This window comes from Bombina bombina, chromosome 4 (genome assembly GCF_027579735.1).
Source record: "Bombina bombina isolate aBomBom1 chromosome 4, aBomBom1.pri, whole genome shotgun sequence".
In the NCBI taxonomy this organism is placed as follows: domain Eukaryota; kingdom Metazoa; phylum Chordata; class Amphibia; order Anura; family Bombinatoridae; genus Bombina; species Bombina bombina.
Window position 1 is genome coordinate 676,999,590 of NC_069502.1, and position 17,852 is coordinate 677,017,441.

At 38.4% G+C, this 17,852-nt stretch overlaps 1 protein-coding gene across 1 annotated transcript in view; it reads right to left on the minus strand.

Annotated features, from left to right (window-relative positions):
• Positions 1-17,852, minus strand: part of LOC128655535 (G-protein coupled receptor family C group 6 member A-like) — a 119,434-nt gene that overhangs the window by 55,596 nt on the left and 45,986 nt on the right. Inside the window, exons 2-4 of the mRNA XM_053709139.1 lie at positions 16,169-16,546; positions 14,489-14,792; positions 2,435-3,289 (exon numbers count right to left, since the gene is read on the minus strand). Coding sequence (XP_053565114.1) covers positions 2,435-3,289; positions 14,489-14,792; positions 16,169-16,359 — 1,350 coding nt within the window. The 5' untranslated portion in view covers positions 16,360-16,546. The remainder of the gene's footprint in view (positions 1-2,434; positions 3,290-14,488; positions 14,793-16,168; positions 16,547-17,852) is intronic.

A 17,852-nucleotide genomic window follows, 5' to 3' on the forward strand; every position in this document is an offset into this window, starting at 1 on the left:
TGTATATATATAATATATATATATATATATATATATATATAAAATATATATATATATATATAGGTATGGGATATATATTGTACCAAAATACCATCAAATACCAAAAAACATTAGATATATGTAGAAATATGTATTTATAAATAAAAAGAACATATTCTGCTATGTGAAGAACATTGGAATGTGAAATATTCATATTTTCATGTCGGGTTAGCGCACCTGAGAATATGCGAATTTGTACTTGAGCAGGGTGGGGGTTTTTTTCACTTTTTTTGCTCCATTGACTTCTATGGAGGAATAGGTTAACACATTCGCAATATTCTAAGTTTGGCTTTTTGTGTGCATCGTGTTAGTGCTCTGCAAAAACTGTTTACTTTCAACTAATACGAGTGCTACCCAACGTTCGCAAAAAGCTTACTTCTAGCAGAGTTAAATACTGCTCTACTTGTAATCTGGCCCAATGCGATTAATTTTACTTGTGTAGGGTGTATTAAATTGTTTGTAAACAAATATTTTACCTTTATTTTGCCATTTGAAATAGCTACTTAGATTGTTTAAGCCACCACCTAAACTAAAAATAGAAATACTGATGTATTCTCTGTAGAAAGCTACGTAATCAGGAGACATCAGTAAAATTAAACTCACAGTGGGGTAAAAGAAAGTTATTTTTATATCTGAAATAACTGGTTTTGCTTATATAACCCCTTCGGCATTTCATTACCTAGCTATTAGGTTTAATGTATATATCGAGAGATAACATGAGCAGGCCTGCTCTTCGTGCAGGCTCAGCTCTTTTAAGTGGACGTGTCCCTGAGCATAATAGGTGATGGTTTTAATGAGTAAAACCTGCCAATTCAAATACAAACAATAAACATGGAGGAACAATGTCCCATTCATTTAATACTCTGTAGCAGGTATAACAAATAATTTGGAACACCTTAAGTGAAAAACCTTTTTACAGTATAGCATTAAAGAGACATAAGGGACGATTTACCATTATGCGGGCAGACATGATCCGCTGTAGCAGATCATGTCCACCGCACATTGATAAATCCCGACAGCATCCCATCGATGTGGGAGGGAGAAGGGGGTAGGGTAATGAGGGGGGGGCAGCTACACTAGAGAAAAAAGTTTATTACGGCTGGGACCGCTGAGCTGCAGAAAAAAAATTGAGATAGGAGGGAACAGGGATAGATGGCAAGAGGGATACGGATAGAGGAATAGTGATAGAGGGATAAGGATAGATAATTAGAGGGATAGGGATAGAGGGATAGGGATAGATGGATAGAGGGATAGGGATAGATGGATAGAGGGATATGAATAGATGATAGAAGGATAGGAATAGAGATAGAGGGATAGGAATAGAGGGATAGGGATAGAGAGATAGATGGATAGAGGGATAGGGGGAAAAAGATAGAGGGAAAGTGATAGAGGCTTAAGGATAGATGGATAGAGGGATAGAGAGATAGAGGGATAAAGGGATAGATGGATAGAGGGGTAGAGAGATAGAGGGATACATGGATAGATGGATAGAGGGATAGCTGGATAGAGGGATAGCTGGATAGAGGGATAGCTGGATAGATGGATAGAGATAAAGGGATAGAGATAGAGGGAGAGAGATAGAGGGAGAGAAATAGAGAGATAGAGGGATAAATGGATAGAGGGATAGAGATAGAGGGATATAGGGATAGAGGGAGAGGGATAGAGATAGAGGGATAGAGATAGAGGGATAGAGATAGAGGGATAGAGATAGAGGGAAAGAGATAGAGGGATAGATGGATAGACTGATAGAGATAGAGGGATAGAGATAGAGGGAGAGTTGGACAGAGATAGAGGGATAGAGATTGAGGGAAAAAGATAGAGGGATAGGGAGAGATGGATAGAGGGATAGAGATAGAAGGAGAGATATAGGAATAGAGATAGAGGGATAGAGGGAGGGGGCGGGTGTAGGTGGGACCGCTACGCTGCAGAAAAAAATTGAGAGTCAGGGATTGGAAAGGAGGGAGGGGGATGAGGGGGAGGGGATCCGAGTGGATGGGGGGATCAGAGGGTAGGGAAAGGTTCTTGGAGGGAGAGGTGGGTAAATGAGGGAGGGGGGAGGGAGCTGGACACATTTTGGCCCATGTACACAGGCTTTAACACTAGTATTATGATAAATGTCCTCATTAGAGTGCCCCCCCCCCCCTATTAGATACATCTATTTTGCAATACAGCTGTTAATTTCTGATATATAGCATGCATATATAAAGTCAGTTTAATGTAAATTTAAGGTTCCTTTAATGGTGCGTATATTCTGTTTTTGTGTGGATAAAAATACCATCCTTCCAAAAAGGCTTGCTTTTTCTGAAAAGTACCCTCAAAATACGTAAAAATAAATGCAAATGACAAATAAATGTCTTTTCTCAAGAAGACATAATACTTACAGTGAAAACATTACCTGCCATGGGTGTAAGTCATGGTTGATTTTGCATGTTCCATTGGAGCATAAAATATTTTTCAGTGCCTTAGCTATTGCTGTCACAGCTAAATAAGCACTAAAAGATCCATCTAACTCAATGTTGTTTACAACAAAGTCATCACTCGCTGTGGAGACATTTGCTAACTTGCAAGCCATTGGCGACTTGAATTTAATAGATTCTGATTGGAAGCAGTTATCTGGTGACACACTTAAACAGTGCTCATATGCTTTATACTCCTCAGTACACCCAAATCGTAGATGCTTGTATTCTTCAATGAAAGTATTTATAGTATTTGAATCTAAATGTAGTGTGCGTAGATATTTATGAAAGCCTGGTATTTCTCCATTTTTAAAAGAAAAGCCAAGGACATGACCCACTGTGTTAATGCCCGTCATTGTAGCAATCTCCCGTGAGGTTGACCAGTTGTCCATTGCAATCCATATCCTAGAAATATTTAGCTTCATGGCTTCTGTAAATAACTCAATGACATTTGGAACTTTTAAAGCCAGTATCACTGCCTGTGCAGAAGATACTTTTATTTTCTCAAGGACCTTTTTTATAGCTATGATCATATCAGGGTTTCCTACATCCGAGGGAATTTTTTCTTTAAATGCTGTGCATACAAGCTGATCGTCAAAATGATTGGTCAGACTTTCCAAGACAGAGCGTCCATAATCATCATCACTAGAAATGATTCCCACGTATGTCCATTTAAATTTCCTTATGAGTGTTGCAAGAGCTTTAGTCAGAAGTGTGTCACTTGGAACGGTCCTCAAAAAAGAAGGAAACCTTCGCCTGTCACTTAAGATGGCAGCCGATGAGGCATAACTTATCTGTATTAAGAAAAAAAGTTATCATATATGTGTCATGTTCAATTATTACAAATATCATACATAGGTAAGGTATGGAGGGCTAGATTAGGAGTGGAGCGATATTTTGCTCTCCTGCTCATGTCTTAACTATGCTAGAAGTAAGCTTTTTGTGTGCCTCAAATGGCGGGTGTATTACAAGTTGAAAGTTAAAGGTTTTCGCACAGGCCTACCTACTCCAGTGCAAAAAAATCATGAAAATATTAATATTTCACATTCCAATGTTCTTCACCTAGCAGAATATGTTCTATTATTTATTCATAAATACATAATTGTATATATATATATATATATATATATATATATACCAACAAAACCAAAGAAGGCACTGTCCATTTACAAAGCCGTTTAATGGTAAACATTTTCGGGGTCTCCCCCGTCCTCAGACCTCTTACAAACATCAACAACACATCACCTTAAATAACTACTTACCCCCACCGTGAGATACCGCCATCAGTCTACCAGCCTCCGTGTAACGCAACTGCGCATGCCCGCCCGGAAATAGGGAGAGCCAACGGGGACAAACTAAAAAGCAAAAGTGAAAAGAGTAATCCTAATCACATATAAGTAAAACAATGCAGCCATGGATACATAACTATATAACTAATGTCAGTGCTAATCTACATATTAGTTTTCCTGCCTTAGGCTAGACACACTCTCACTTATACTAATCGTCATTAGACCCCTACACTGGCTAATATACTATACATCTATCAATTACCTAAACGCCATCATGTTAGCAAAATGTTTTAAAGGGGTTGACCACATGTATTCAAATAACTACATATGTAATAATCTATTACCACCGTCTGAAATTAAGCACATAGTTAAAGCTGTCATACAAGTAAGCATCATACAAAATTAAACACATAGTTAGAGCAAGCAGACCTGATATGTCATTTTTTGAAACCTAAACTCAGAACATCAACACTACTTGGTTAGATATATTCAATACTTGATACCTGATAACCAGCTCCTTAGATTGACATAAACATTACTGTTAGGAGCCCTAGGTTGAAGAACACCCCAACTAGTGTCAGAAACTCAATAAAAGAAATGGCACACTAAAAATATGCCCCCAAGTGCTAAATAAACCTACCATCTGGATAAAACGATAGGAGTCAGAGAGCATATATCTACCACAACCCTTACAGAAAGCACTGATAGTCCAACTGGACATTGAGTCCCTTTGAATACATGGTATCCAAATTAAAAATCCACTGGGACTCCCGTTGTAGTAGACATCTGCCCCTGTCGCCACCTCTAGAGTTTTTTGGTATATGATCTATGATGATGTAACGAAGATCAGACACAGCATGGCCACTGGTACAAAAATGGCAAGCCACCAGTTGGTCTAAATCACCATTCTTAATTGCCAGACGAATTTCTGACCGGTGGTTCGCCATCCTCATCCTGAGATCATCCTGGGTCTTGCCCACGTAAAACCTGCCACACGGACAGTGCAATAAATAGACAATGTACGTGGTTGTGTAAGTAACCCTATGTTGAATGTAGTACTTTTTGTTAGACCATGGATGTAGAAATGTGTTGCTCTGGGTTAAACCACCACAGGTAGTACATCCACTGCAGCGGAAGCAACCCTTTTTGGTGGTGCTTAACCATGTACTTGGCATGTAACTCTCAGTATTATCTGGTCTTAACAGCATATCCTTAAGTGATCTCCCACGTTTGAAGCCAACGAGTGGTGTCACACAGGATGCAAAGGGTAAGGATTTATCACTCTCAAGGATGTCCCAATGTTCCTTCATGATCTGGGAGAATTGTAGTTTTTCAGGTGAGAAAGTGATGGTAAAAATCATTTTCTTCTCACTCCTATCCCTCTCCACCTTAGTAAGTGCTTGTTCCTGCGTAAGTCCCGATGCCTCCAATAATGACTGATCAAGATATTTAGATCCATACCCACGATCTTTACATTTCTTATACATATCATGTAATTGTTGTTCCTTCTTCTCCTGATTGCTGTTATTACGTACCACTCTCTTAAACTGTGACCTCGATAGTGATTTCTTCAAGCTTGGAGGGTGACAGCTTGTGGCGTCCAGTAGCGAATTTCAGTTTCTTTATGGTACAGGGTGGTGCTGATGCCTGTACCCTCTCTGTAAATCCTTAGGTCCAGGAAATCAATGGTGCTTGCATTGCAGGTCATCTTAAATTGCACTTGTGGATTTACACCATTCAGTTCGGTATACCACACCAACAGTTCATCCACTGTACCACCCCAGATGAGAAAAAGGTCATCTATGTACCATTGGTACATCTTGACCCTGTGGTCATAGAAGGCAGTGGTAGCGATGGTTTCAAAATGAGCCATAAAAAGATTCGCATAAGATGGGGCCACATTGGACCCCATCGCTGTTCCTGATATCTGTAGAAAAAAGACCCTCTCGAATTTAAAATAATTGCACCTCAAACAGATATCCAATAGTTCGGTCATCACATTAACAGGAGGGCCAATATAGGGGTACCTTAGAAGATGATAGAGAACAGCAGCCATCCCTTGTTCATGGGGAATCACGCTATATAAACTGGTCACATCCAATGTGACCAGAATGTCATTTTCACCACATGATTGGCAATTCTTCAGCAGCTGAATGAGCTCAATTGAGTCCAAGAGAAAGGAGGTAGTGTGCCTTACAATTGGTTGTAAGATAGTGTCCACAAAAGTAGCCAGGGGTTGTAAAATGGATCCCCTAGCTGACACAATTGGTCTTCCTGGAGGGGTGATGGGGTTTTTATGCACCTTAGGCAACGTGTAGATCACAGGGACAATTGGATGGCCAACCTGTAGATAATCCCTCAGGACTTTGTCAATGATGCCTTGTTGATGTAAAAATTCAAGATAGTTGTCAATTCTATTCTTGAAAGATCCTGTTGGATTGCCCGGTAGTCGCCTGTATGTATCGCTATCGGATAGCTGCTGAACAATCTCTTGCTTATAATCACTATAGTCTTGTAAGACCAGGGCTCCTCCTTTGTCCGCCTCCCGTATCACCAACTCTTTGTTATTCTGTATACTTTTGAGAGCAAGTCGCTGTTCTTTATTCAAATTATTCCAAAAGCTGTTTTTGCAATCATGAAGGTCTGTAATCATGTCCCCCCTGATCACTCTTGAGGCTGGGAGACTGATGGCGGTATCTCACAGTGGGGGTAAGTAGTTATTTAAGGTGATGTGTTGTTGATGTTTGTAAGTGGTCTGAGGACGGGGGAGACCCCGAAAACGTTTACCATTAAAAGGCTTTGTAAAAGGAGAGTGCCTTCTTTGGCTCGCCATTTTTGTACCAGTGGCCATGCTGTGTCTGATCTTCGTTACATCATCATAGATCATATACCAAAAAAGTCTAGAGGTGGCGACAGGGGCAGACGTCTACTACAACGGGAGTCCCAGTGGATTTTTAATTTGGATACCATGTATCCAAAGGGACTCAATGTCCAGTTGGACTATCAGTGCTTTCTGTAAGGGTTGTGGTAGATATATGCTCTCTGACTCCTATCATTTAATCCAGATGGTAGGTTTATTTAGCACTTGGGGGCATATTTTTAGTGTGTCATTTCTTTTATTGAGTTTCTGACACTAGTTGGGGTATTCTTCAACCTAGGGCTCCTAACAGTAATGTTTATGTCAATCTAAGGAGCAAGTTATCAGGTATCAAGTATTGAATATATCTAACCAAGTAGTGTTGATGTTCTGAGTTTAGGTTTCAAAAAATGACATATCAGGTCTGCTTGCTCTAACTATGTGTTTAATTTTGTATGATGCTTACTTGTATGACAGCTTTAACTATGTGCTTAATTTCAGACGGTGGTAATAGATTATTACATATGTAGTTATTTGAATACATGTGGTCAACCCCTTTAAAACATTTTGCTAACATGATGGAGTTTAGGTAATTGGTAGACGTATAGTATATTAGCCAGTGTAGGGGTCTAATGACGATTCGTATAAGTGACAGTGTGTCTAGCCTAAGGCAGGAAAACTAATATGTAGATTAGCACTGACATTAGTTATATAGTTATGTATCCATGGCTGCATTGTTTTACTTATATGTGATTAGGATTACTCTTTTCACTTTTGCTTTTTAGTTTGTCCCCGTTGGCTCTCCCTATTTCCGGGCGCGCATGCGCAGTTGCACTACACGGAGGCTGGGAGACTGATGGCGGTATCTCACGGTGGGGGTAAGTAGTTATTTAAGGTGATGTGTTGTTGATGTTTGTAAGTGGTCTGAGGACGGGGGAGACCCCAAAAACGTTTACCATTAAACGGCTTTATAAATGGAGTGTGCCTTCTTTGGTTTTGTTGGTAGTTGATTGTTTGGAAGTGCACCCCGGCAGCTGAATGAGAAAGTGTTCTGGTTCCCTGCTTGTGCTTGTATATGTATATATATATATATATATATATATATATATATATATATATATATATATATATATATATACAGTATCTCACAAAAGTGAGTACACCCCTCACATTTTTGTAAATATTTTATTATATATTTTCATGTGACAACACTGAAGAAATTACACTTCGCTACAATGTAAAGTAGTGAGTGTACAGTCTGTTTAACAGTGTAAATTTGCTGTCCCCTCAAAATAACTTAACACACAGCCATTAATGTCTAAACAGTTGGCAACAAAAGTGAGTACACCCCTAAGTGGAAATGTCCAAATTGGGCCCAAAGTGTCAATATTTTGTGTGGCCACCATTATTTTCCAGCACTGCCTTAACCCTCTTGGCATGGAGTTCACCAAAGACTCATGGGTTGCCACTGCAGTCCTCTTCCACTCCTCCATGATGACATCACGGAGCTGGTAGATGTTAGAGACCTTGCATTCCCCACCTTCCATTTGAGGATGCCCCACAGATGCTCAATAGGGTTTAGGTCTGGAGACATGCTTGACCAGTCCATCACCTTTACCCTCAGCTTCTTTAGCAAGGCAGTGGTCATCTTGGAGGTGTGTTTGGGGTCGTTATCATATTGGAATACTGCCCTGTGGACCAGTCTCAAAAGGGAGGTGATCATGCTCTGCTTCAGGATGTCACAGTACATGATGGCATTCATGGTTCCCTCAATGAACTGTAGCTCCCCAGAGCCGGCAGCACTCATGCAGGCCCAGAAGCTTGACATTCCAACTACCATGCTTGACTGTAGGCAAGACAGACTTGTCTTTGTACTCCTCACATGGTTGCAGAAACACACACTTGACACCATCTGAACCAAACATGTTTATCTTGGTCTCATCGGACCACAGGGCATGGTTCCAGTAATCAATGTCCTTAGTCTGCTTGTCTTCAGCAAACTGTTTGCGGGCTTTCTTGTGCATCATCTTTAGAAGAAGCTTCCTTCTGAGACAACAGCCATGCAGACCAATTTGATGCAGTGTATGGTCTGAGCACTGACAGGCTGACCCCCCACCTCATTAACAGCACTCATACGTCTATTTCCCAAAAAAAACCTCTGGATATGACGCTGAGCACGAGCACATGCACTCAACTTCTTTGGTCGACCATGGCAAGGCCTGTTCTGAGTGGAAACTGTCCTGTGAAATCACTGTATGGTCTTGCCCACCGTGCTGCAGCTTAGTTTCATGGTCTTGGCAATATTCTTATAGCCTAGGCCATCTATATGTAGAGCAACAATTCTTTTTTTCAGATCCTTAGAGAGTTATTTGCAATGAGGTGCCATGTTGAACTTCCAGTGACCAGTATGAGTGTGAGAGTGATAACACCAAATTTAACACACCTGCTTCCCATTCACACCTGAGACCTTGTAACACTAATGAGTCACATGACACCAGGGAGGGAAAATGGCTAATTGGGCCCAATTTGGACATTTCCACTTAGGGGTGTACTCACTTTTGTTGCCAACGGTTTAGACATTAATAGCTGTGTGTTGAGTTATTTTGAGGGGACAGCAAATTTACACTATTATACAGCCTGTACACTCACTACTTTACATTGTAGCAAAGTGTCATTTCTCCAGTGTTGTCACATAAAAATATATAACAAAATATTTAAAATTTAAAATTTGGTAAAATATATATCTATACCTATGTATATACTGTAGATGACTATATATAGGTATAGATATATAAAGATATATAGGAATATCTATTTATAAGTACATATAACACATTCTGCTATGTGCAGAACATTTGAATGTGAAATACTTACAGTAAATACACAGTATAACACTTTATTAAAAATGAATATTGCATTAATATGCTTTTACATGTTTCTATCTACTTGACTGCAAAGGGTTCCAATGTACTTCTATATATGTCTATGTATGTATACACATGTGTTTATGTATTTATACTGTATGTGTATATATGTCTATAAATACATAAATACATATAAACACACAAATATATATATATATATATATATATATATATATATATAGACATTTATTTGTGTGTATTTCTATCTTATAGCCCTGTGCCTGCCTTTTTTCTAACACCTGAGACCTCATATCTTTAAGTCCTTGTGAATTTTTTGTTCATTTTTTTTTTTAATACTTTTTATCAGATAATGTTATTATGAGTGTATCCGTACTTTTAAATGTATTTTTTATTTGTTTTTGTGACTCTTTTTTGACTAGACTTTGTGGTTTTTTAACTAGAGCTTTGTGGTTACGGTAATCATTCTAGCATAAATAGTGATTGCGCTCACATGTTCTCATTTACCAATATCACTCGAGCAAAACAGTTTGCACACCACTCATAATCTGGGCCTCAATCAGTATTAAAGTAAAACATCATAGATTAGTAATACTATAATTTAAAGTAACTATTTCTTTCAACCACTCAAACTTCTTTCTATAAAAAATGTTTTGATGATTTTGTTCACTTCTTTTTCTTATCCAATTTCAGTGAATGTCAAATAACATTAATTCCACGTAAACACTGTTTAGATGGGGAAACAACGTCATGGACCCATTTATGAAGCTATTATATTCAGATTTGATGCTGTTTAGGTGCACCATTCTTACAACCGCTCTTTCATAGCCTGATGACAACTTTGCTAATACAAATATTCAAGCCAAGCTATTGTGCAATATGTTGTGCAAGATCAGAGGGCAAGGCTGCACAAGTATTTGCACACACAATGTTAAAATCTGTCAGTGCTACATCAGATGCACCTGAGGGTGTGTGGAGAAGTTCCTGTCCTTTGAACATTGCCTGCATGGATCTTGATAATTGAAGGCATATTATTCTACTAAAGTCATCACCTCAACAAGCCTTACTATTTTTGATGATTCCCTCACTACTCAATTTTTGAAATGTTAATAACAGAGACAGAAAAAGTGAAATTAAATCAGTCACATTGTTTCTCTTAAAACATGAAAGGGCTGATGTTTCTGGAAAATCAAAAGCTCTATTCACTACATTATGTATAAAGTGTTTGTATTGATCATCCTTAAAGTCTGAACAAATAAAAAAGACATGTATACGTATTCTTGGGATATATGTGGTTAATACTTGTATGAAGACAAAACAGAGAGGCACCGAGGGCATAGAGCAATATCATAGGAACACAGAGGTACAAGTCAACCGTCCCCCAAGAAACAAAAATTACTCACAAGCAGAGCGGCACAAGTGCCCGTATCAGAAGGCCGGGACTATTCTGAGTCGCCCGACAGACACACTGTGGCTTGTCGACGTCACGGATCCTCCTCCAATCAGGATATCGATTCCTCCCGAACTTGCACAGCTGCAGTCTTGTGATAGAGCTGAGATTACCAGGCTAAAATTTACTTTAGGCAATGTTTGAATGAGCATAGTCTACACATGTTCTCTATCACAAGACTGCAGCTGTGCAAGTTCGGGAGGAATCAATATACTGATTGGAGGAGGATCCGTGACGTCGACAAGCCACAGCGTGTCTGTCGGGCGACTCCGAATAGCCCCAGCCTTTGATACGGGCACTTTGTGCCGCTCCGCTTGTGAGTAATTTTTGTTTCTTGGGGGACTTGTACGATATTGCTCTATGCCCTCGGCGCCTCTCTGTTTTGTCTTCATACCTTTAGGAGTCCATCTGGATCGTCTTTCGTGAGTGCAGCCTGGGAGTTTGTGGATATCTACCATCATCATCAGCACACTAGGGCACCTCCCTGGGGATTTTTGATCCTGGTTATTTTCTACTTAATACTTGTACAAGCAATTAAAGGGACACTGAACCCAAATTTTTTCTTTCATGATTCACATAGAGCATGCAATTTTAAGCAACTTTCTAATTTACTCCTATTATTAATTTTTCTTCGTTCTCTTGCTATCTTTATTTGAAAAAGAATGCATCTAAGCTAAGGAGCCAGCAAATTTTTGGTTCAGTACCATGGACAGCACTTGTTTATTGGTGCTGTCCAATCAGCAAGGACAACCTAGGTTGTTTACAAAAAATGGGCCGGCGTCTAAACTTACATTCTTGCTTTTCAAATAAACATACTAAGAGAATTAATAAAATTTCATAATAGGAGTAAATTAGAAAGTTGCTTAAAATTGCATGCTCTATCTGAATCATGAAAGGAAAAAATTGGGTTCAGTGTCCCTTTAACCCCTTAATGACCAAGGACGTGCAGGGTACATCCTCCAAAAAAATGTCCTTAACGACCAAGGACGTACCCTGCACGTCTTTGGTCTTTGAAAGCAGTGGAAGCAATCCTGATCGCTTCCAGCTGCTTTCATGTTATTGCAGTGATGCCTCGATATAGAGGCATCCTGCAATAACTTTTTTAAGCAGTCCGATGCAGAGAGAGCCACTCTGTGGCCCTCTCTGCATCGGCTATTGATGGCTAAGATCGTTGGTGGGTGGGAGCGTGTCCAGGGAGGCGAGTGGGTGGCCATCAGTAGAGGAGGGGGGCGGGATCGCGTGCGCGCGCGTGCACGTGCAAACGCGCGTGCACGTGTGAAACTGGCCATAAGCATTTAAGTTGAAGAGGCACAAGGTGGGACTCAGTGGGAGAGAGGGTGGGAATAAAAAATATTAATGATCTGGGAGAGGGTGGGGGGTTGGGTGTTAAGGGAAGACAGCTGTTTGGGAGGGATCAGGGTGTGTGATGTGTCAGGTGGGAGGCTGATCTCTACACTAAAGCTAAAATTAACCCTGCAAGCTCCCTATAAGCTACCTAATTAACCCCTTCACTGCTAGCCATAATACACGTGTGATGCGCAGCAGTATTTAGCGGCCTTCTAATTACCAAAAAGCAACGCCAAAGTCATATATGTCTGCTATTTCTGAACAAAGGGGATCCTAGAGAAGCATTTACAACCATGTGTGCCATAATTGCACAAGCTGTTAGTAAATAATTTCAGTGAGAAACATAAAATTGTGAAAACATTTAGCGTTTTTTTCAATTTGATCGCATTTGGCGGGGAAATGGTGGCATGAAATATACCAAAATGTGCCTAGATCAATACTTGGGGTTGTCTACTGCACTACACTAAAGCTAAAATTAACCCTACAAGCTCCCTACATGCTCCCTAATTAACCCCTTCACTGCTGGGCATAATACACGTGTGGTGCGCAGTGGCATTTGGCAGCCATCTAATTACCAAAAAGCAACGCCAAAGCCATATATGTCTGCTATTTCTGAACAAAGGGGATCCCAGAGAAGCATTTACAACTATTTATACCATAATTGCACAAGTTGTTTGTAAATAATTTCAGTGAGAAACCTAAAGTTTGTGAAAAAATTTGTGAAAAAGTGAACGATTTTTTTTATTTGATGGTATTTGGCGGTGAAATGGTGGCATGAAATATAACAAAATGGGCCTAGATCAATACTTTGGGATGTCTTCTAAAAAAAAATATATACATGTCAATTGATATTCAGGGATTCCTGAAAGATATCAGTGTCCCAATGTAACTAGCGCTAATTTTGAAAAAAAGTGGTTTGGAAATAGCAAAGTGCTACTTGTATTTATGGCCCTATAACTTGCAAAAAAAGCAAAGAACATGTAAACATTGGGTATTTCTAAACTCAGAACAAAATTTAGAAACTATTTAGCATGGGAGTTTTTTGGTGATTGTAGATGTGTAACAGATTTTGGGGATCAATGTTAGAAAAAGAGTGTTTTTTCCATTTTTTTCCTCATATTTTATAATTTTTTTATAGTAAATTATAAGAAATGATGAAAATAATGGTATCTTTAGAAAGTCCATTTAATGGTGAGAAAAACGATATATAATATGTGTGGGTACAGTAAATAAGTAAGAGGAAAATTACAGCTAAACTCAAATACCGCAAAAATGTAAAAATAGCCTTGGTCCCAAACGTACAGAAAATGGAAAAGTGCTGTGGTCATTAAGGGGTTAAGGAAACCCTTGTATCTGGACACTTTATGATAGTCAACAAAAGTATAAAAAAGATATACTGACCTGACTAGACTCATTATGCTATAGAACAACATTACTAGCAACAAAATTACATTTTTGTTCAGAGGTTTAAGACTATTTTACCTCATTAGAACTGAAAAATAAATAGCCCTTGCTCATGCTCAGTATGAGCTGGGGCCTCAGAAAGGGTGCACATAAAAAGACTGGGCACAATTGAGTATTATGAGCAAATTGGAAAGTGATTTTTTAATTTAATGGCTCTCTCTGAATCTTTAAACTTAATTTTACAATTTTATGCCCCCTTAAAGAAATCTTATAACAATAGTATTGCGGTTATTCCTTAACTCCCTTTAGAAAAGTTGCCACCTTGTTGAAATCTAGCTTTCATTGAATTACAGTGCTGATGATTTGCACATGTGCAGCAACTCTCCTTCTGATACCTGCAGTGAAACCTAAGTTTCAAAATGGATTGGCAGCACCCATAATTAAAATAATTAGAAGTAGGTGAATGAAATGTACTTAGGGTTTAGTGTCCCTTTAACTTTGAGTAAGGACTGCAGTTTTCCCAGGTACCCGGTATCAAGAATCTTGAATACAAAAAACTATGTATATTAAAAGAAAAAAACTTCATTATATATGTTAAGTCAAACAGAACAGAAATAAAATAAAGGAGACTAAAACAATTAGCTCTGAAAGTTCACATACTTTTTTTCTTAAGTAAAACATAACTTTTGGTGCTGCAATAGATATGTAGAGACTGATTATATTAAACATATAATATTTATTTTCTTTGGGATTTTTGTACTTACTTGTGGTATGAGATGGAAGCTGAGAAGTCTGGCAACTGAAATGGAAACTTCAGAGTAACCAGCGCCAATAACAGCTTTCACAAACGGTGTATAACTTGTGTAATTACACATGAACTTTGTATTCCTGTCAGATGAATTAGACATCCGAATCATTCTCATAGTTTCTTGAAGACCCTTTGAAGCGTCTGCACACGTATCATAAATTTCATACCCCAATGTAATGCCAGGTAACCAATTTAAGCTGTTTATTCTTTCTATTGCATGCACCATGCCAAGGGATCTTATAAATCCTCTCATATCAAATCTAGGGCAAAAAGCAAAGAAAACAAACATAAAATATAGCAAATAATCCAAGATATATAAAACATTAATTCTTGGAAACTACAGTGTTTTTATTAGCAAATCCCCAAATTAAAATTCATACTAAAACAAAGTTATATGACTGCTCCTTCCAGAAAGGGAGATGAATTTATTTTCTTAGTGTATTTTGTTGTAGTCAACCAGAAATGTGTTCTATAGTTATAGGGACAGTCTACTCCAGAATTGCTATTGTTTAAAAAGATAGATAATCCCTTTATTGCCCATTCCCCAGTTTAGCATAACCAACACGATTTTAATAATATAATATACTTTTTATCTGATTACCTTGTATCTAAGTCTCTGCAGACTGCCCCCTTATTTCAGTTCTTTTGACAGACTGGCATTTTAGTTAATCAGTGCTGACTCCTAAATAACTCCACAGGAGTGAGCACAATGTTATCTATATGACACACCTGAACTAGCACTATCTAGCTGTGAAAAATCTTTCAAAATGCACTGAGATAAGAGGTCACCTTGAATTAGCATGTGATCCTACCTAGATTTATCATTCAACAAAGAAAACCAAGAGAACAAAGCAAATTTTCTGATAAAAGTCAATTGGAAAGTTGTTTAAAATTGTATGCCCTTTCTCAATCATGAAAGTTTAATGTTGACTAGACTGTGTCATTTCCCTATACCCAGGCATACTCAGGAAAACTATAGTATGCTCTTTAAGTCCTCAGCTCTTTTTTGAGGGTGGGAAAAACACAATTTGCCATTGCAAAGTACAGAATAGCAGGCAATGTTAATAATGGATATCAGTAGCAATATTTGCACTATGTTTAATTATAAACATTTTAGGGGGATGGTTATCACGATGCTAAATGAAATTTGAATGTAATTTTTGTACAAGAGGTTTAATGCTAAGAATTCTGAAATACTGCATTGATTGCAGCATACCTGTGGTTATTACTTACAAATTGCTCATCAAAAAAAAAAAAAAAAATCTTTATTTTTTACTTATTTCCATTTATTAGATTGCCCCATAAACACGTATACATTTTCTAAGAACATCATAATACCAGTTTGAACAATTATTTCAATATTTTCTTTGATACAATGATGTATCCAATGCTTCAGTTAGCCATCTGAGATAGTATGAAGGACCAGGCATTTGGCACACCTCTGGTACTATACTCGGTGATTATGAGTGAAGTGGGAGTGTCATCTATATATTCATAATGTGATGATTGTGTTTTAAAACAATTGTATATCAAATAGTGTAATTTCCATGTAAAATATGATAAACTACATATGCAATTTGTATTGCTTCTGATTTAAGATAATTCAATGTGAGTGCAGTTATTAAGACAAACTTACCCGGTACAAATAACATCATATGGCATAGTATAGTTTGTTAAATCAAATATTTCTTTATGAATTGGAAAGAGTCCTCCAATCATGATATCACCTTGAAGTCTGGCACCTGCTCCATGGGGACAAGGGTGTAATATTGCTAAATCCAGGTTAAAGAAACATAAAAAGTATAAAGATTTGATAATCCCAAACATGTTGCCGTTAAGGTTCCTCCAATATACGTTCTCCTTGGACGTTGAGAGGGAGCAGAAAAATATCCAGTTTTGAGTTCAATTGATTATAAAACCAGTAAGCCATATGGAAAAATCTGATTCTTAGTATTAGGTGTGGCCAAGGTTTAGAATAAGTTTCTCACGTATCTTTCCCCAGGCAACAACAAAACTAGAAAATAGAGGATTCTAATTAGTGTTTATAAATGATGGAGCTGATTTAAACCAATACTGACAGGTCATAAATACAGTTTCTTACTAAGTTTACACTACATGTAGAGTACATAACAGGAATACAAATAGATTAATTCATCTTTAAAATTATGCAAGCAAATATATCTTAGTTTAAAAAATACATATGATTTGTAGATTTTTGGTGGACCCAACGACTTTAAATTTATGGGCTTTCTTTGTAATACATATATATATATATATATACAGAGACAACATAATTCACAGAACTGTATATAAAAATACTACTACTTCTGAGGCTCTACTTCTGAGGTCTTTTCAGTAGCTAAAAAAAATATTCTCAGAATGAACATTTCTGAAAGTAGCAAACTGAATGTTTATTTCAACAAATCCATCTTTTTGACAATTAAAAGGAAATTAAAGACAAAATTAACCTTACATTGAAAATTAACCTTTACACAAACCTATTAAAATGTTTCAAATCTGAAAATGTCATATATACAATATGGCATCTATTTATCAAGCTGTCAACCGCAAATACGCTGGAATTCCGCAGCGTATTTGTGGTGAGCCTGATTCGCCTTAGTTATCAAACCCTACAGACCGGCAAAAGTAGAATTTAGTGACGTAACATAAGATCCGCCGGACTCAGTCCGACACAGATCGATGCTTGCGTCACTGCAGATGTTCCAAACGCAAGTTTGGCACAATCTGACTACTTTTGCTAGTTATCAAAAGTCTACCAGGTACGCTCGGCACTATTCCGGCCCAGCGTACCTGGTTTTCAATCCATAGGAATCAATGGGAGTCTGAAAGCAGCAAAAGCTCATGTTCGCTGCTGCCTGATATCCGATTGATTTCTATGGTAACGTTTACACCTAACACTCTAACATATACCCCGAGTCTAAACACCCCTAATCTGCCGCCCCTACACCGCCGCCACCTACATTATACTTACTAACCCCTAAACCTCCGCTCCCGGAGCCCACCGCAACTTAAGTGTTTAACCCCTAAACTGCCGCTCCGGATAGGATTCTATCAGCGTTTCGGAATTCAAGAGACGCCATCTTGGATGACATCACTTAAAGGACCAGTCATTCAGTCGTCGGCCGTCGGATGAAGAGGATGCTCCGCGTCTGATGTCTTGAAGATGGACCCGCTCCGCTTCCGGAAGGATGAAGATAGAAGATGCCGCCTGGATGAAGCCTTCTGCCGGTCTGGATGTCCTCTTCTGGCCGGGTAGGATGAAGAATTCGGACCCTCTGGACATCCACTTTTGCCTGGCT